The sequence below is a fragment of the Erinaceus europaeus genome, chromosome 15, assembly GCF_950295315.1.
Source record: "Erinaceus europaeus chromosome 15, mEriEur2.1, whole genome shotgun sequence".
NCBI classification, from domain to species: Eukaryota; Metazoa; Chordata; class Mammalia; order Eulipotyphla; family Erinaceidae; genus Erinaceus; species Erinaceus europaeus.
In genome coordinates, this window is record NC_080176.1 from 17,439,232 (window position 1) to 17,459,604 (window position 20,373).

Consider the following 20,373-nt stretch of genomic DNA (forward strand, 5'->3'; position numbering starts at 1 on the left):
ACTTCTTACCAAGAATCCTGACTGACTTTTGAAAGCCTCCCCTTCAGATAGTCCTGGGTAACACCAAGAAATGTTTAGGGCCAGACACCTGAGCCGGAGATAGCCAGGGACCAGAGCATGGCAAAGAAAAGAGGCAGATCACAGATCACAAACACCAAACCAGGCCCAGCTGAGTCACCCTTAGGAGCACAGCAAACCCCCAGGATCACCATCTGTCTGTGATCTAACACCTCACAGCCTCCGGAGAACACTTCCTGCAGGAGCCGGAGGCCAGCACTTCTCTCTTGAGTCTGCACACACCTCATCCGCAGACAGGCTAGGAGGCAGGTGCCAATGCCCTGCTCTGGGACCGACCAGAGGCTCTGCCCTTGCATCTGCCTCCCCCCTGTAGCCTGGGGGGGAGTGGGGAGCAGCCCTGCCCCCCTCTCCATGTCTTCTTCCTGACTCCTATCTCCCCCCTCCCCAGACAATTCTATATCTCTGTGTGCTTCAACCTACCATTAAACTTGTCTCATTTTTTAAAAATCACCTTATTTCTCTTTCTTTCTTTTTTTTTATTAGTAATTTAATACTGATATACAAAATTTTGAGACAACAGGGGTATAATTCCACACTGTTCCCACCAGCAGAGTTCTCTGTCCCCATTCCCTCTATTGGAAACTGCATAGTTCTCCAAGGTCACAGACATGGGTTGTCTATGATTTCTGTATCTCTCTTTATATGTATTTGCCCTTTTTATTCCCGATGGTCTTGTCTTCTCTTCCTTTCTAAGTCGCACCTACAACTGTTACTACTTCTGAGTGCCCTTTTTCTTTCCTCTTTTCTCTCTGGGTCCTGATGGAATTGGAGTTCAGAGTCCTCTGGTCATCTTCTCCTAACATTTCTCCCCCTCTGAAAGTATGGACCAAAATTATTTATGGGGTGTAGAAGGTGTATTTACTTTATTTTAATGACAGAGAAACAGAGAGAACAACACATACACACACAACCACATACACCCAGAGCTCTGGCTTATGGTGGTTCTAGGGATTGAACCTGGGATCTCAGAGCCTCAGGCATGAAAGTCATATGCAGAACCATTATGCTGTCACCCCTGCCCTGCAGTCAAAATTTTTTTTCTTTGACTAAGAAAAAAAAATGCTTTCTTCTTGTGTGTGCCTCATAAACTTCTGCGTGTCTGGTGGTATAGTGGGGCATGAGGAATGGACCTCAGTTTCCAAAGGTGTGTGACCTGGGTTGCCCGGACAGGACTGAGCAGACACAGAAAGGCGCCGGAACCCTCCTGGCTCCTGAAGGTGTCAGCCACGTGCTGTTATATTCGCGTCCTAGGTCATGCATATACTCCTGAGAGTTCATCTTCGTGCTGTAAAAGCTTCCCCTCTCCAGGGGCACAGCAAATAGGAATCTGCAAACATTCCTCCCCCTGGAACTAAGTGGTGCACACCTCCAATAGCTTTCATTCAGCCTTGAATCAAATTGAAATGAGAGCAAAGACCCCAAGCTTTCCTGCCGGGGGACCTTGATGCGGATCCAGGTGCCTCGGAGAACACAGAGCCTCTCGCAGCAGAGTGGGTGCTGCTGTGTGAGCTGTCGCTCACGTTAGGTCAGATCTATTTATTCTGCACCTTGTCAACGTAAAATTGAGATTCCACCCAAGTCTTGGTTAAGTAAACAAGCAATAACTGAAGATTTATTTTTAATGTCTCCAAGGACTTCCAGCTTCACTAATACCCAGACTCTTTTGCAGGAAGCCACATGTGTTAAAAAGGTTTGCTGTGCAACAAAGGCAACAAAAGGGAAAATAAATAAATTAATTAAAAAACAAAAACAGAAAAGATTTGCTGTGGAAAACGGTTTCTCAAGGCCTCTCACTATGGAAGGCTGATTCATGTGCCGAACTTGAGGTAGCACTTATCTCCCCACGGGGTTCTGATGAACTTGTCCCATCTGAACAGCTCTGCACACAGCCCGAGAATCAGGCCCAGGGCCCAAAGCCCGGCTGGGGGTGTGGGTGGAGAGTTATGACGATGCAAGTAACAGAGAAGTGAAACTCACCACTGACCTTGGACACACAGTGGAGTCCTCATGATGCCAACTCATAGCTCTTATTTTTAATTTTTATTGGGATGAATGGCTTGCAGTCAACAGTAAATACAGTAGCTGGTACATGTGCACAATTTCTCAGTGTTCTGAAAAACACACTCCGCCACCCCTCCACCCCCAGCATCTTGCACCGGGATCTGAGAGCTCCCCTCACCCCTTATCCTTTATGTTGGTGCGATACACCAAATTCAGTCCATGTTCTGCTTTGTGTTTCCCCTTTTTCTTATTTCTCATCCCATATTCTTCCTTCTCTTTCTGGCTTATCTCACTTAATATGATTCCTTCAGGATGAGGTGAAGAAGGTGAAGTCACCATTTTAAACAGCTGAGTGGTATTCCATTGTGTATATAGACCACAGCTTGCTCAGCCACTTATCTGTTGTTGGACACCTGGGTTGCTTCCAGGTTTTGGCTATTACAAATTGTGCTGTTAAGAACATATGTGTACACGGATCTTTTTGGATGGATGTGTTGGGTTCCTTAGGATATATCCCCAGGAGAGGAATTGCAGGATCATAGGGCAGGTCCATTTCTAGCCTTCTGAGAGTTCTCCAGACTGTTCTCCACAGGGGTTGGACCCATTGACATTCCCACCAGCAGTGCAGGAGAGTTCCTACGCCTTCAACCTCTCCAGCATTTGTTGTTGCTGTCGTTTCTGATGTCTGACATTCTCACAGGAGCGAAGTTGCATCTCAAGAGAGGCAGAGAGAGAGATTGAGAACAATCACAGCATCAAAGATTCCTTCAACATGGTGAGGGGCCAGACTTGAAGCTGGTCACACACATGGCAGAGCAGTGCACTATTCTTGCCGCCTCTCTGACCTCTGGTGGCTGACCTGCAGCTGTCTGAGGCTGTGTGGACAGAAGTCAGAACCTGGGAGTTCGGAGCTACACTTGGACCTCAGTGAGCAGCTTCCACCTGGGATCTGAGGCTGCGGGTGTGGAGGGCTAGGCCGGGCAGTCAGCTGGGCTGGGCTCTTTCGGCTTCCCTCATGCCCCTCCCAGCTGCCTTCACCAACCAGTCGCTCAGAGTGTGCCTGTAGTGTGAGGGCAAGGCCAGAGCCAGGGGCAAGTCAGGCTTCTTTCCAACCTGATCGGTTCCATCTCCGATGGCTTTGTCACTGGGCTGGGTGTGACTGGCATGCAGGAAGGTGCACACAGGCATGTGTGCAGAGTCATGATTGGGGCTTGTGCACACTCTGAGGCCATAAGCCAGAATCACGCCTGTCTTCACGCAGTTTCCGGTTAGTATTATTATTTTCCTTATATTAGGATAGAGAGAAATTGGGAGGGAGGCAGAGAGAGACAGAGACCCGCAGACCTACTTTACAGCTCATGAAACTCCCCCTCTGCAGGTGGGGGCTGGGGGTTTGAACCCAGGGTCTTGCACATAATAACGTGTGTTCTTAGCCTAGTGTGCCACAGCCCAGCCTATTATTATTATTATTCATGTGTTGATTTTATATGAGGTGGAGAGAGTGTCACACTCTGGTATGTGCACGGTCGGGGATTGAATCAGGAGCCTCAGGCTCTACTCCTATTGAGCTCAGGGCCTTCCTGCCACACAGCTGGGGCTCAGTGATTAGGAGCTGAGGTGTTTGTAGGTGCTGGAGGTACCCAGGAGTAGCTCGAAAGAGGGGTTGAGGCCCAGCACCTGGGGTTCACTCTGAGGCAAAGGCAAGCTACCCCCGGGTGGAGAGGGTGGCCCTGGGTTTAATCAGGTCAACCTCCCCGCCCCCGGTCCTGAAAGCCAAGGGTCTGGAGCTGTGTTTCTCTGAGCATGGCCACCACTTCCTCCTTGAGCCCTAGAGGCCCTGAGCTCCCAGGCTGGGCCTCTGACGTCAGGGTTGCTATCAGAGCCTATGGCCTGTGTGTCCCATTCCCCCTCTACCACTGGGCCAAGCCTTGACCCCTGCACCCCTCTCTGGGGGCTCAGAAACAGTGGGTCCCCAGTCAACACATTCTGGGTGAGCAGTTGAGTCAAACAGAGATAAGAAGGTTCCAGGGTGCTTTGTTTGTTTGTTGTTCTAGGGGATTGGGACCTGGTCTTGCTCTGGCAGAGGACTATCAGACTTCTCAATATTGCTCCTCCAGGGAATGTTTTAGCTGGAGAGTGTTCTGCCCCTCGCCCCAGCCCTAGCCCCCACTCATACAGAGTCCACGAGAGATGCTGCCCACAGAGCATTCCAGCTCAACTGAGTCAGGCCCTGGCAGAGGACAGTGGAGGGCAGAGCCCCAGTCTAGAGGCCTTGGGCCCGGCCCACAGGGGCAACCAGAAGAGCAAACCCTGATCATTTCACTTCCAGGGCTCCAGTGCCCTTCCCAAGAGCCTAAAGCACCCCCCCCCCCCCACGTGCACACATAGCCCACTCCTGCCAGTAGCCCTCACTTCTTCTGATGCCTTGTAAAGGTTAACATCGATTTCCCATTTTTTCTCTTCTTTTTTTTTTTAAACAATTTTATTTTGTTTTATTTATTTATTTTGCCTCCAGGGTTATTGCTGGGGTTTGGTGCCTGTACCATGAATCCACTGCTCCTGGAGGCTATTTTATTTTTATTTTTTTGGCTAAGACAGAGCAGTTGAGAGGGGAAGGAATATAGAGAAGGAGAGAGAAAGACAGACATCTGTAGATCTACTGCACTGCTTGTGAAGTGACCCCTTGGCAGGTGGGGAGTTGGGGTCTCTAACTGGGATCCTTGCGCCTGGCCTTGCACCTCACACTATGTGCGCTTGACCTGGTACACCACTGCCTGGCCCCTACATTTTTATTTATTTGTTTTAGATAGAGACAGAGAAGGATCCAGAGGGGAGAGAGAAAGAGAGACCCCTTCTACAACCCTGCTTCACGTTTGGTAAAGCCTTCCTTCCCAACCCCGCAGGTGGGGACCAAGGGCTTGAATCTGGGTCCCTGTTGTGCCAGTTTTTTTTGTTTTTTTTTTTTTACATTTTTCTCATTGACACATTTCATGAAAACATTTCTGCACCGTTTCCTACCAGACAAGCCAGAGCTTCAGAGCGGAACAGCAGGGAGGTGGCACTGAGCTTGGCACTCCCGTGCCTGATGCACTTTACTTTGTCGCCATTCTTAGTGTAGCACCTCCCACAGCTTTCAGTTTGGGGGCTTCCCTTTTTAACCCATTTTTAAAAAAAAATTTGTGACTAATAGAGGTTTATAAGATTGTAAGGTTTCAGGGTACACTTCCACATCACCACCCTCCAACTTCTGTGCCCCCAGCCACCCGACAGTAACCCCCTGAGTTCCCACAAGTCTCAAGAGAGTTTGTTTACCTCTGCTTTGTTTTCTGATTTTGCTAGTCCATGTGTTTCATCTCTCTAGGTTCCTCATGTGAGTGAAACCATGCGGTCGTTGTCTTTCATCTCTTTTTAAAAAAATTTTTTAAAAATATTTATTTATTTTCCCTTTTGTTGCCCTTGTTGTTTTTCATTATTGTTGTAGTTATTGTTGTTGTTACTGATGTCGTTGTTGTTGGATAGGACAGAGAGAAATGGAGAGAGGAGGGGAAGACAGAGGGGGAGAGAAAGATAGACACTTGCAGACCTGCCTCACCACTTATGAAGTGACTCCCCTGCAGGTGGGGAGCCGGGGGCTTGAACCGGGATCCTTATGCTGGTCCTTGCACTTAACCCGCTGCACTACTGCTTGACTCCCCTTTCATCTCTTTATTTCACTAAGCATAACCACCTCCGGTTCCGTCCGTTTTGTCCTAAAGGACACAATACCATATTTTTTGATTGCAGAGTAGTATTCCATGGAATATATATCCCATAGTTTCTTGTTGTTGTTGTTTATTTATTTAGCCTCCAGGGTTATCTTGGGGGCTCAGTGCCAGCACTACGAAGCCACTGCTCCTGGCAGCCATTTTTTTCCATTTTATTGGATAGGACAGAGAGAAATTGAGAGAGGAGGAGATAAGAGAGAGGGAGAGAAACATAGACACCTGCAGACCTGCTTTACCACTCATGAAATGACCCTCCTGCAGGAGGGGATCGGGGGCTCAAACCCAGATCCTTAGTACTATGTGTAACCAAGTATGCTACCACCCGCCCCCTCCCATAACGTCTTTAGCCAGTCATCTGTTGATGGACATCTAGGCTGCTTCCACTCTTTGGCGATTGTGAATAATGCAGCTATGAACACAGGGGTGCATATGTCCCTTCAAAGTAGTGTCTGAAGGGCCAGGAGGTGGCACACCTGGCTAAGCTCACACATTACAGGTTCAAGCCCTTGGTCCCCTACCTGCAGGGGGAAAAGGCTTCATAAGTGGTGAAGCTGGGCTGCTGTCTCTTGCCTTCTCTATCTCCTCCCACCCACCCCCCCAAAAAAATCAATCAATAAATGCCTAAGAGAGGCATTGCAGGATCATAAGGAAATTCCACTTTTGTTTAAGGACTGTCCATGCAGTCTTCCAAAGGGGCTGCACCAGTTCGCATTCTGGGGACTCTTTGTAGTTCTAACTATCCCTCCTCTCTGTGGCGCGTTCCGTGCCTCAGGGCTGCATGTAGGCCGGCTCGTTCTCAAATACACAGTCTGGTTGCTAGGCGGCCTCAGCTCACTTGGCTCCCCCCGGCCTGTGGGCACCCCCAGATCCCCGGTGTAATCAGTGTAACTCAGAATCTCCTCGACTGTGACGGGAAAATGGAAGGTTTCAACCGCAGCTTATTAAAATGACCTGTTTTGTTTCGGGGGGGTGGGGGTTGGAGAATAGATCGGTCCAACTCACATGGTTACTTGACCACTTTCCTTGGCAGGTCTTATAATATTTCTTCCCCTTTTTAAACATTTATTTTACTTATCTAATTTTCCTTCTCTCTCTCTCTCTCTCTCTCTCTCTGTGTGTGTGTGTGTGTGTGTGTGTGTGTGTGTGTGTGTGTGTGTGTGTGTATGTATGTCTTGTCTACCTACAGAGGCGGAAAGGGAGTGGAAAGGCCCGTTCTACTTCATCCAGGGTGCAGACCCGCAGTTCGGCTTGATGAAGGCCTGGGCTTCCAAGGACTGCGACCACGGTGGGGACGAGTGGGGACAGGAGATCCGTCTGACAGAACAGGCCGTCCAGGCCGTCAACAAGCTGGAGCCCAAGCCCAGGTTCTTTGTTCTGTGTGGGGACCTCGTTCATGCCATGCCAGGTAGGACGCCCGGTGGTTCTTGTCGCCTGTCCCCCTCCACCCCATTCATTGCCGCACCCAGGTGGGGAAAGGAAAGGGTCTTCTCATCAGAGGCCCTCCGTGGGTGACAGAGTCTGCGCCTGCACACTGCGCACACGCACTCTCTGTTCTGAACTTGGTGGCATAGGTCATGGCCGCTGGGCAGAGCGGCCATCTTAGTAACGGGAGCTTAACCTGAAAAGTGAAACTTTGGTCTATGCCATCATTTCTTCAGCTCCCAGGGACATGGGTGAACTGCTTTCAAGGCACCCTGCCCTCCCAAACACAATCTTTCCCTCTGGTTTCCTCTCTTCTTAGACTTTTATCTCCACTTGCATGTGTTGAGCTTTTTTCTCTCAAGTCACAGGGATCTAACGGGTTAATGGGGTTTTTTTGTGTGTGCCTCCAGGGTTATTGCTGGGGCTCGGTGCCTGCACCATGAATCCACTACTTCTGGAGGCTTCCCCCCCTTTTGTTGCCCCTGTTGTTTATTGTTGTTGTGATTATTATTATTGTTGTTATTGATATCATCATTGTTGGATAGGATAGAGAAATGGAGAGAGGAGGGGGAGAGAAAGATAGATACCTGCAGACCTTCCAGGGGGAAGCTTCACAGGCACTGAAGCAGTGCTGCAGGTGTCTCTCTCTCTCCTCTGTCTTCCCCTTTCCTATTGTTTTCTCTCTGTCTCTGTCCAGTAAATAAATAAAATATTTAATAAAAAAATAATAGTGGTCTGGGAGATAGTGCAGTGGATAAAGTGTTGGACTGTCAAGCATCAGGTCCTGAGTTCAATCCCTGGCAGCACATGTACCAGAGTAATGTCTGGTTCTTTCTCTCTCTCCTCCTGTCTTTCTCATTAATAAATAAAATCTTTATTAAAAAAAAGGCTTCAGGCATGGCTGGATCCAGGGGCTCAGAAGACTTGGTCCCTGGGGTGTTCCACTTTTCCTACCTCTGGGCTCACTCCCTTCTCATCATGCCCTTCTCATCATCTGTGTAGACTGTGGCTCAGGACCTAACGCCAGTCCAGAAACCAGGCGCCTTAATCTTGGTGATCTGGTCAGAATTCCAGCCCAATGCCCAACAGCTCACGTGGGCCCTCAAGCCAGGGTGCGGGGTCAGCTCCCCAGCCCCCAAGAACAGAGTGGACCCTCTAAGGAAAGAAATAGCAGAAATAGCAGAGGCCTTCTAGAAATCCTCCCCACCTTTATTTTTGGTTTCACTCTCACATCACCCTTCCTTCCCCGGCTTCAGGCCTGTAAGCAGATAGAGGCAGCACTGCCCACGAGGCTCCCCCGGCATCCTCCTGTGCATAGCGAAGAGGACCCAGAGGTCACCACAGGACACACCCTCGGGCCCGGCCTCTTGCCTTGACTTCCCGCTGGCTGCTGAGCCTGGCCTCTGCCGTAATCATGGTGCGTCCACTCCTCCTGGACAGACTTTCATGTGGTAGCCCGTCTGTCCATCTGTCCATCCACCACAAGCTCAGAGGGAAGATCTGAGTGTGGAAAGAGGGCCACCTGGGCAATCAGTCCTAAGCCTCTCCACCTCCTTCTGCTGTCTACAAAGTCACTGAGGGCGGGTGGGCACCCAGGGTGCCATCCCCAGAGAAGCAGCTTGTCCTGCTCTGGAGTTTGCCCGAAGTGGGAAGGCCAGGGAGAGGGAAACAGAGGCAGTGGAGCAAGACCTGAATGAGGGTGTGGGCAGGTGTGGGATTGTGATGATCTGGAAAGAGCCTCCCTCCCCTTATGTCCCCCGCCACCCCCTCTGCCTCCCGGGAGCAATAGGAGCTCAAGACCTCAATTTGGGGTGCTGCTAAGAGAGAGGGCAGTCATCCTGTCACCTGTGTGCTAGTGGCACCCCCAGCAGCTCGCACAGAAATGCACCAGCAGGGCGTGCCGAGCTTGGGCAAAGCCACACCTTGAACTTGGACTAACATGGCCCTGAACTCAGCCACTCTCAGGGGCTCTTCACCCCCTTCCTGGTCCTGGGGTGCCAAGACTGCACAACAGTCAAGTGACACCCCAGTTTCAGAAGGGGCTAGGAGCTGCAGCAGGGCTTGGAGTCCTGGTGTAAAGGACTCCCTTGTGGAGGGTCTGAAGGGCACTGAGCTGGTGTTGTGGGGAGAGTCCAGACACCGGTGCCGGTGCCTTCACTCTGGGCCCCACGGCTGCTTCCCTCCTGCTGTTATTGGACCCTCAGAAAGTGAGATCCCAAATCCAACTTTTTTTTTTCTTTCTTTCTTTTTTTTTTTTATTTAAGAAAGGATTAATTAACAAAACCATAGGGTAGGAGGGGTACAACTCCACACAATTCCCACCACCCAATCTCCATATCCCACCCCCTCCCCTGATAGCTTTCCCATTCTCTATCCCTCTGGGAGCATGGACCCAGGGTCATTGTGGGTTGCAGAAGGTAGAAGGTCTGGCTTCTGTAATTGCTTCCCCGCTGAACATGGGCGTTGACTGGTCGGTTCTGTCCAGCACTTTCTTTTCTTTAAAAACACTCTTAGGGGACTCCCAGAATTACATAACATGTTCTCGTGGCTGTTTACCGGCTGGTTCCAAGTTCTGTTAATGTATTCAGTCATACTGCAAACTCGTCTCTGAACTGCAGGCATCTCCACCACGCAGCTACTGCTTAACAGAAATACATGTGGGGCAGGGGCTGGGCGGGGCCTGGGCATACCCAGGTGAGCGCACAGAGTACCGAGCCTAAGGACCCGCACAAGGTCCAGGTTTGAGCCCCAGGCTTCCCACCCGCAGGAGGGATGCTTTACAGGTAGTGAAACAAGTCTGCAGGTCTCTTTTTCTCTCTCCCTATCTCCCCTTCTTCTCTCAATTTCTCTCTGTCCTATTCAATAAAATGGAAGCAATGGCCACCAGGAACAGTGAATTTGTAGTGCCAGCACCGAGCTCCAACACTAACCCTAGAGGCAAAAAAAAGAAAGAAAGAAAGAAAGAAAGAAAGAAAGAAAGAAAGAAAGAAAGAAAGAAAGAAGGAAAGGAAAAGGGAGTCCGGCGATAGCGTTGTGGGTTAAGCGCACATAGCGCAAAGCGCAAGGACCAGCATGAGGATCCTGGTTCAAGCCCCTGGCTCCCCACCTGCAGGGGAGTCGCTTCACAGGTGGTGAAGCAGATCTGCAGGTGTCTATCTTTCTCTCCCCCTCTCTGTCTTCCCCTCCTCTCTCCATTTCTCTCTGTCCTATCTAACAATGACAACATCAATAACAACAACAGTAACTACAACAACAGTAAAAAAAAGGGCAACCAAAGAGAAAATAAATAAATATATATTGAAAAAAAAAAGAAAGGAAGAAAAAATACATGAGGGACGTAAGTAAGTTATAAGAAGGGAGTCTTTCTGGGTCTGCCCGACCAGCTGGGCAAAAGACCCCAACGATGAGAACTGGTGGAATTCTGAGTGCCTGCTTCATATTCAGTCCTGCCTGAGCACAATGAACCATGGGGTTCTGACTCAGCCAGCGAAAGGACTGCCTTGCATGCCGCAGTCTGGGCTTTACCAGATGCTTTGAAACTAGTTTCCATTTTTCAACATGCAGGTCATGGCTTCCCTCTCAGTGAGCTCAGACGCTGGGAAAAGCGATTGTCTGTCTGCTCTGCCGGTCCAGCACCCTGTTAATTTGCCCACGCCTGGGCTAATGGACAGATAAAAGCAGAAGGTGGACTTGTCATTCTGCCGTAAATGTCATCTTGGGCCACGTACGCCATTTTAGGCTCAAGCTGGAGAAGGCCCTTGTGTAAGAGTCATGCCATTTCTTCCTTCTTTCCTTTTCCTTTTTTTTTTTTTTTTTCCCAGTTCTGGTTCATGGTGGTGCAGGGGACTGAACCTGGGACTTAGCAGCATCAGGCATGAGAGCCTCTTTGCATAACCATTACACTATCTACCCCCACCCGAGTAGAGTTGTGCTTTTCCTAAAAAAAAATTGTGACACACCTTCCCCCCCTGTAAATACTGTCACCTTGTTCAGCAACATGATCTTACTGTGTTCTGACCAAGAGCTGGTTGCCAGCACGGTGCTGGATGTGGTTATAACAGAAGTGAGAGCCCCTCTGTGGAGCTGAGACTCTGGTGAAGGAAGCATAGGAAGCCTGGAGTTGGGATCTGGCTCAGGACAGTGTGCTTCCACCAGGCCTCATGCATTTGCTGCCACTGAGGGACACGGGACACTCCATGTGAAGTGGTCCCCGCACTGCCAGGAGCGTCCTTGCCCCTCCTGGACCTAGTGAAGCCATCAGCATTCTAGCTCGGTCCCAGTGAACTTTCCGGAACACCGGGTTTGCCACGCACGCCCTAGACTCGGCTGCTCAGGGCCCTGCATTTCCTGCTTTCTGGTGAAGGGTGTGCAGTGGGTCTCTTACAGAGATGGTAGCGTGGGCTGAGAGACCTGCCTTTGCTGGAGACAGCAGCCTCAGCTCCCACAGGCAAATGCTTGTCCTGTGCAGGTGTTTGCTTTCAGAACAGCAGCGTGAGTGGCGCTGTGCGGCCTGTACCGTGTAGGACCTTGACCAGAACATTCAAGAAGCACTTCCGTACATACCACGCCTGTATGTGCTTCACAAGAGTCTGTGTGGCTGGGAGGAGGGGCCACAATGGGCCCTTTGATCTGGGCCAGGTGCCTTTGCTTGACTCTGACCAGCAGCACAAAGTGCAGAAAGCTCCAGACAAGAAGTAGTGTTTGTTTTTGTTTTTCTCCTCTTGGGTTCAGAAATAGCCCAGTTGGCAGTAAAACAGGTATGAACTGCCACAGCCTGTGCAGACTAGACTCTGTGTCCTTTTGCTTTTCGTTTTTTTAAAGATTTATTGGGGGGGGGGTAGCTAGCATAATGGTTATGCAAAGAGACTCTCATGCCTGAGGCTCCAAAGTCCCAGGTTCAGTCCCCTGCACCACCGTAAGCCATAGCGGCTCAGCAGTGCTCTGGTGGAAAAAAAAGAAAGATTTATTTAGTGGCCAGGTGGTGATGCACCTGGTTGAGTGCACATGTTACAGAGCACAAGGGCCCAGGTTCAAGCCCCTAGTCCCCACCTATAGATGGAAAGCTTTGCGAGTGGTGAAGCAGGGCTGCAGGTGTGTCTGCCTTTCTCCCTATCAGCTCCTTCCCTCTCAGTTTCTGGCTGTCTATCCAGTAAGTAAATAAAGATGAAAATAAAATAAAAAGATGTAATTATCTATTAATAAGAGCTTGAGAGAGAAAGAACCTGCACCATTGCTCTATCACATGTGATGCGGGGACTGAACACAGGGCCTCTCTCATAGCAGAAGCAGTGACCTCTCCCCTCTGACTTCATGTCAGCATGTCACCCCCCCACTCCCCAATGTCTGCCGGGTAGCTTCGCGGGAGAGAGACCAGGAACTCGTGGTGGCGTGGTAATACAATTCTTTATTCATTCGGGGGCTCCACAGTCAGGTGTGAGCACAGCAGGTTAAGCTACATGGCGCCAAACCGCAGTGGCTGCCTCCCACTCTGCACGCCAGCCCTTCTCCAGGTTGGGACGTGGGAGAGAAAAGAGAGCGAAACCAGGAACAGAAGTGGGCTTTACAGGGTAAAAACGCAAGTGGCAAGTCTGGAACGGAGATGGCTGGGAAGGGGGTGGAGTAAAGAAAGAGCAGGAAGGTAGAAAGCTCCCGTAGCAACGGTTGCTAAGGTTTAAACTGGCGGGATTAATGTGCCCTGCAGGCAGGGCGGGTCTCGGGTAGAAAGAAGATCGATCAGGCAAAACAATGATTATGGAAATAGGCCATAGTGTCAGCAATGCAGCATGGAGCGGGGGAGCTGGTTTAATGCCCGGCAAAAGTTAACTTCCTCAGCCTCACTGCAGAGTTCCAAACTGAAAGTGATCCCAGGCATCCAGTATTTGAATTTTCAGGACCATTTCTCTTGGCACCCAAGTGACTTTGTCATGAAAATGGGATTTTGAATTCAGAAGTGACTCTTGTTTAAATGTGATTTAGCGGGCCTGGGGTCTTGCACAGGCATGGTTCTGTCACTCCTGGGCAGAGTTTTTTTTTTCTTTTTTTTAGTTTTTATTTATAAAATGGAAACGCTGACAAGACCATAGGATAAGAGGGGCTCAACTCTACACAATTCCTACCACCAGAGCTCCGTATCCCATCCCCTCTCCTCATAGCTTTCCTGTTCTTTTTTTAAAAAATATTTATTTATTTTATTGTTTATTCCCTTTTGTTGCCCTTGTTTTATTGTTGTAGTTATTATTGTTGTTATTGATGTTGTTGTTGGATAGGACTGAGAAAAATTGAGAGAGGAGGGGAAGACAGAGGGGGAGAGAAAGATAGACACCTGCAGACCTGCTTCACCACTTCTGAAGTGACCCCCCTGCAGGTGGGGAGCCGGGGCCTCGAACTGGGATCTTTATGCCAGTCCTTGTGCTTTGCACCATGTGTGCTTAACCTGCTACGCTACCTCCCGACTCCCAGCTTTCCTATTCTTTAACCCTCTGGGAGTATGGACCCAAGGTCCTTGTGGGGTGCAGAATGTGGAAAGTCTGGCTTCTGTAATTGCTTCCCCGCTGAACATGGGCGTTGACAGGTTGATCCATACTCTCATCCTGTATCTCTCTTTCCCTAGTGGGGTGGGGCTCTGAGGAGGTGGAGCTCCAGGACTCATTGGTGGGGTCGTCTGGCGGGCAGACTTTTTTTCAATCTTCTGTTTGTTAGAGACAAACCAAGATGGAGAAAGTGGGAGCAAAAGCAAAGCACCGCCCCACCATCCAAGGCTCTTCCCTGGTGGCGCGATGCCTCTTTGTGTTGCCAGGGCTGGCACTCAGTGCCCTGTGTGCGGTGAGGCCTGGGCTGTACACTGCACACTGTCTCCCTGCCTGCTGCTCAGAGAGAGCCCCTTGCTGGAGGACGGGTGTGTGCACAGAGATGGCATGTTGTGCGCTGTGGGTGTGTGGGCAGGCCCGGCCGCAGGTGGAGAAGGACAGGGCTCTGCAGGTGTCCCTGGAGAGGGAGGGGCTCCTGGTGGGGGGGCGGTGAGGAAGGGGAGACACACAGTAGGAGCCCCTATAAACATGACCGTGGTTTTCCCACTGACTGAGACTCAAGACAGACCTGGAATATTCTGTTTGTGTCCTGTTTGGTAGCTCCACCCCTTACATTAGCTGTGAGAGCCTGGACCAAGATCCCCTAAACCCTGCCCACCTGGGTGGACGCTGCTGACTGCAGTGGAGGCAACAAACACAGGCAGGGCCGCCTGGCCCTTTGTCCTGAGTCATCCATGCGGCCAGCCCGGGTGGGCGGGGCCCCGGCAGTGCGACACACACGCTGGCACTAGACAGGCGGCGATAAGCGAAGCCTCCCAGGCACACTGTTGAAAACCAAAGCCAGGATTAAGTCTCCAGCCAGGGAAGGAAGGGCTTTATCTCGTCTTTGCAACTTTGACAAGCTCACTGCCCGCCCTGGGGCTTCGGTATGAGTTCCTGAAGAGTGTGTGTGTGTGTGTGTGTTTCATGCCTTAAGCTTCTGGGCGTTTGTTTGGGTTTTGTTAAAGGTATTCAGGGGTGCTTGCTTCTGTAGCACACCTGCTAAACTGGGAGCTGCAGGGAAAATGAGCCTGGTCTCTGCACAAGGACGGCATGCAGATTCATGAAGTGTTCCATTTTTTTCTTTTTTAAAAAAAACATAATGGGTTACAGTGCACAGTGGCCGAATAAATTACAGTACATTTCCCAGCATCCTTAGCGACTAGCGCACAATAGATAATCCAGTGCTCATATCTGGAATGAATGAGTGATCAGCTCACTTAAGAGTGGCGTTGAAGGGCAGGGGTGGTAGATAGCATCATGGTTCTGCAAAGAGACTCTCCTGCCTGAGCTCCAGAGCCCCAGGTTCAATCCCCCATCATCAGCCAGAGCTGAGCAGGGATTAGGTCAGACAAACAAACATATTGGCATTGAAGGTCTGCTTTATGCTAAAGCATTTTAAAAAATCCATGACTGGCCTAGAAATCAGGAATGAGGGTTCAGGGAAACAAGAAATGATTTTTTTTTGGGGGGGGATGGAGCTGGAGCTTCACACACATAGATACTTTCACTGCTGGATCCAGCTACCTCTTCATTTAGAGGGAGCGATACCAGTGCCCCGAGCTTCCTCCAATGCTGTAGCATCTCTGGTGTGGTGCTGGGACTCAAGCCTGGGCTACATTTAATGCTAAGGCATCCAACCTTCCCAGTGAGCTCTCTCTTCAGTTCCAAAATCATTGCTTATGACATGTATACACCATAAACAATCTCTCTAGATCTAGATAAAGATATATGTATATAAAGCCAGAGTATCGCCCTGGCGTATACAGTGCTGGGGGTTGGAGTTTGGGGGGGAGCGCTCCCCCTTGCAAGTCCTGTGCTCTACTGCTAAGCTACCTCCTGAGGTTCATGGACTTCTATCCTTCTAACCTTCTTTTTTTAATTAATTAATTAATTATTTTATTAATCCCTTTTGTTGCCCTTGTTGTTTTATTGTTGTAGTTATTGATGTCGCCGTTGTTGGATAGTTCAGGGAGAAGTGAAGAAAGGAGGGGAAGACGGAGAAGGGGAGAGAAAGACAGACAGCTACAGACCTGCTTCACGGCCTGTGAAGCGACTCCCCTGCAGGTGGGGAGCCGGGGGCTCGAACCGGGATCCTTACTCCAGTCCTTGCACTTTGCGCCACCTGCGCTTAACCCGCTGCGCACCCTCCCAACTCCCTATCCTTTTAATCTTCTATAGGCTTCAACTCCTATACCTATAGCTCTGTCTTACCATTGTCTTATTAGATTTCTCAAAATCATACAGGTTAGTTTGTGAACCTGTGGTCCCCGTAGGGATTTCAGGCCCCCACCCAGAATAAACAGTGATACCCCCGTCCCCGGGCTGGCATGCCGGCAGCCTTGGCTTCAGTATGAAAGACATTCTGTCCCCGTCCCCCAACCCCCAGACCCCCTCCCCAGTCCGTCTGCAAAGTACTTTTATGTCATTCTGGCTGCCAAGGCCATCACTGGGACTGTGTACCTGCACAATCCCATCACTCCTGGAAAGAGTTTATTTTTAGAGGGTGAGAGACAGAGAAGGAGAGATACAATGGCCCCGCTCAGAACTGCCCCTGTGTGGGTGCCCCATGTGGCGGCTGGGGGCTTGAACCCGTGTCCTGGCACGGAGTGGAGCGTGTGCTTCGCCCCCCTCAGGAACCTTTACATCAGTGTTTTCCTGCAGTGAGTTGCATTTTGGGGTGGGAGCTCACAGGGGGTCCAGTCTGATCACCACAGTGAGCCAGGGCTGTCCTGCTGCAGCTGACCCCACGGGCATGGGGACTGGCCACCATGGGCAGACTCTCTCCAGCTCTGAAGTCAGATCCAATGGGCTTTAGCCGCACTGGGGGGAGGAGAGGGCCAGCTAGGCCCCCAGAGGTGGCTCTCCATCTCCACAGTTGCTAGAGCAGCCCCCAAGCCCATTGCATCCGACTGCTCCAGGCGGCCATGTTTTCCTTTCCTTTATTTAAAATTTTGTTTTAATTATCTTTATTTATCATTGAATAGAGACAGCCAGAAATCGCGGGGAAGGAGGCGAGAGAGAAGGAGAGAGACAGAGACACCAGCAACACTGCTTGACCACTCGCAAAGCTTTCCCCCTGCAGATGAGGACAGGGACTCAAACCCAGGTCCTTGCACACTGTGACATGTGCGCTCCGCCACATGGCCCCTTTCAGGACAGGGACTCAAACCCAGGTCCTTGCACACTGGAACATGTGCGCTCCGCCACCTGGCCTCTTTCAGGACAGGGACTCAAACCTTGGTCCTTGCGCACTGGAACATGTGCACTCCGCCACCTGGCCCCTTTCAGGACAGGGACTCAAACCCAGGTCCTTGCGCACTGCAACATGTGCGCTCCGCCACCTGGCCCCTTTCAGGACAGGGACTCAAACCCAGGTCTTTGCGCACTGCAACATGTGCGCTCCGCCACCTGGCCCCTTTCAGGACAGGGACTCAAACCCAGGTCCTTGCGCACTGCAACATGTGCGCTCCGCCACCTGGCCCCTTTCAGGACCGGGACTCAAACCCAGGTCCTTGCGCACTGCAACATGTGCGCTCCGACACCTGGCCCCTTTCAGGACAGGGACTCAAACCCAGGTCCTTGCGCACTGCAACATGTGCGCTCCGCCACCTGGCCCCTTTCAGGACCGGGACTCAAACCCAGGTCCTTGCGCACTGCAACATGTGCGCTCCGCCACCTGGCCCCTTTCAGGACAGGGACTCAAACCCAGGTCCTTGCGCACTGTGACATGTGTGCTCCACCACCTGGCCCCTTTCCTTTTTTTTCTACTTTAGTGCCAGGCTAGCTTCGCGGGCAGGAGACGGACGACCAGGGACTCATGGCTGAACTGGGAACGCAGTTCAATCTTTATTGATGAGCGGGGATGCAGTTCAACAATCTAATCTCTTCTATCTCTTCATCAGAAAGCCCTGTCTTTTATATCTCCTGAGGCGGAAGTGTCAGGAAGAGGAAATACGTAGGATGGGGGTGGGGAGAAGGACAATAGCGTGAACCAGTGGGGATTAAACCAATGAAAACAATGATTATGTAAATAGACCACAGCCTCAAGCAGTGTAACAGAAGGGGTCTTAGAAGCAGGATTTAGAAGCATACCAACACTTTAGGACAGAGAGAAATTGAGAGGGGAGAGGGAGATAGAGAGAGACACCTGCAGACCTGCTTCACTGCTTGTGAAGCTTCCCCCCTACAGGCGAGGAGTGGGAGCTTGAACCCAGGTCCTTGTGCATGGCAACGGGCGCTCAACTGGGTGCACCACTGTACAGCCTCTACATTTGTTTTAAAGACTTATTTGTGCTCATGGGAGAGAGGCAGGCCAGGGCACAGCTCTGAGGCCTCCTGCACGTGTGTCCTGTGTTGCATTGCTGCCCTGTCTCTTTTTCCTGCCCTGCAGAAGGGCTTCATGTAATAATCACATGGAATAAACATGGTGGTTTTAAAATTTTTTTTTTTAAAAAATTTATTTATTCCCTTTTCTTGCCCTGGTTGTTTTATTGTTGTAGTTATTATTGTTGTTATTGATGTCATCATTGTTGGATAGGACAGAGAGAAATGGAGAGAGGAGGGGAAGACAGAGAGGGGGAGAGAAGGACAGACACCTGCAGACCTGCTTCACCGCCTGTGAAGCGACTCCCCTGCAGGTGGGGAGCCGGCGGCTGGAACCAGGATCCTTATGTGCTTTGCACCACCTGTGCTTAACCCGCTGCGCTACCGCCTGACTCCCACACGGGGGCTTTTATTGAAGCCAGGCCTGGAGTTCAGTCCCCAACACCACATATGCCAATGCCATGTTCTCTCTCTGTCCCTAATGCACACACACACACACAAGCTGCATCTCTTTTCTGTCTGCTGCCCGGTGTCTGGCTCAGTGAGAACCGAGAGAGCCCAGCTTCACTTGTGGGTTTGTTCCGTGAGGTGGATGAGAAGGCACAGGTGGGGGTCAGGCAGCTGGCCCAGAGTACACACGCTCCTGCAGGGAGAGAGCCAGGGCCACAGGGAGGAAGCAGGAAGCAGCAGACAGCTGCCAGGGGCTGTTGTGCCCCATTGATTCCTTCCCATCAGCTGGGGAGAAGAGGGAGAAGCTGTCCGAGAGACAGAGTCGTGTCCATATTCAAGGATACAAGGGCTGGATAGTGTCACAGCCGGTGACACACACAGTACAGTGCACAAGGACCTGGGTTCGAAGGGAGGAAGGGAGGAAACAAACCCACTGGGAGTAGTATATTCCTTGTGCAGTCATAAAGCCTTGGTAATAATCCTAGTGGCAGTAAAATAAATAAATAAGTATAAAAGAAGAAAGATATAGTACTTCCCAGAAAATGACATACTTAAAAGGAAAACTTTATGAAGATTTCCCCTCTGGGACACTAATATAACAACCCAAAAGACATTTCTAGAGGCAGTACTTTATTTATTATTATTATTATTATTATTTTATTTTATTTTATTTTACCAGAGCACTGCTCGGCTCTGGCTTGCGGTAGTGTGAGAGACTGAGCCTGGGACTCTGGAGCCTCAGGCATGAGAGTCTCTTTGTATAACCATTCTGCTATCTACCCACCTCCCCACCCCCCACCCTGAGACTTTTTTAAAAAAAATTTATTCCCTTTTATTGTTGCCCTTGTTGTATTTTTTTTAAAGATTTTATTTATTTATTCATGAGAAATGATAGGATAAAGACAATAAAACCCCGACATTATTCTGGTACGTGTGCTGCCGGGAATTGAACTCAGGACCTCATGCTTGAGAGTCCAAAGCGTCACCTTCCGGACTACATCCCTTGTTGTATTTTATTGTTGCAGTTATCAGTGTTGTTGTTGGATAGGACAGAGAGAAACGGAGAGATGAGGGTAAGACAGAGAGAGAGAAAGACAGACACCTACAGACCTGCTTCATCTCTTGTGCAGCGACTCCCCTGCAGGTGGGGCTTGAACCGGGATCCTTACGCTGGTCCTTGTGCTGTGCACCACCTGCACTTAACCCACTGCGCTACCACCCGACATCTGACATTTTTCTTTATCCTTTCTTACCAGGATTTATTTAACAAGAGACACAAAAGCACTGCTCGGCTCTGGCTTAGATGCAGGTGGGGAATGAACCTAGGAACACAGAACCTTGGGCATAAAAGTCCGGTGTACGACAGCTGTGCTATTTCCCCTCCCCAGGCCCTCTGCCTCCCCCCCACACCCTCCACACACACACACACACACACACACCTTTTAAAAAAAAGGATTTATTTCAGGAAAGAAAGCCTGAAGCACTGCTCAGTTCTGGCTTATGTCCTGCAGGAGATTGAACCCGGGGCCTCAGTCCTGCAGGCCCAACGCTCCACCACCGGGCTCTAGCTCCCCAACCCTAGAAGCAAGTTTCTTTCTTTGTATTTACTTTTTAATTTATTTTGGACAGAGACAGAAATCGAGGGGGGGAGAGATAGAGAGGGACAGAGACAGAGAGACACCTGGCAGATCTGCTTTACCACGTTGGGTCGGACTGGGGGCTTGAACCCAGGTCCTTGTGCACTGTAATAATTATACTATGCCAGA

At 50.3% G+C, this 20,373-nt stretch overlaps 1 protein-coding gene and 1 non-coding gene across 3 annotated transcripts in view; both read left to right on the forward strand.

Moving 5' to 3' along the window:
* Window positions 1–20,373, forward strand: part of CPPED1 (calcineurin like phosphoesterase domain containing 1) — a 68,284-nt gene that overhangs the window by 15,420 nt on the left and 32,491 nt on the right. Inside the window, exon 2 of one of the 2 annotated variants that reach the window (XM_007529534.3) lies at window positions 7,030–7,248. The exons of the other annotated variant lie outside the window; for it this stretch is intronic. Within the exon in view, the coding sequence (XP_007529596.2) occupies window positions 7,030–7,248 (219 nt within the window). The remainder of the gene's footprint in view (window positions 1–7,029; window positions 7,249–20,373) is intronic. 2 annotated transcript variants of the gene reach the window in all.
* LOC132533237 (U6 spliceosomal RNA) lies at window positions 14,810–14,914 on the forward strand. The gene has a single exon (XR_009545138.1). It is a non-coding gene; the product is annotated as a U6 spliceosomal RNA (small nuclear RNA).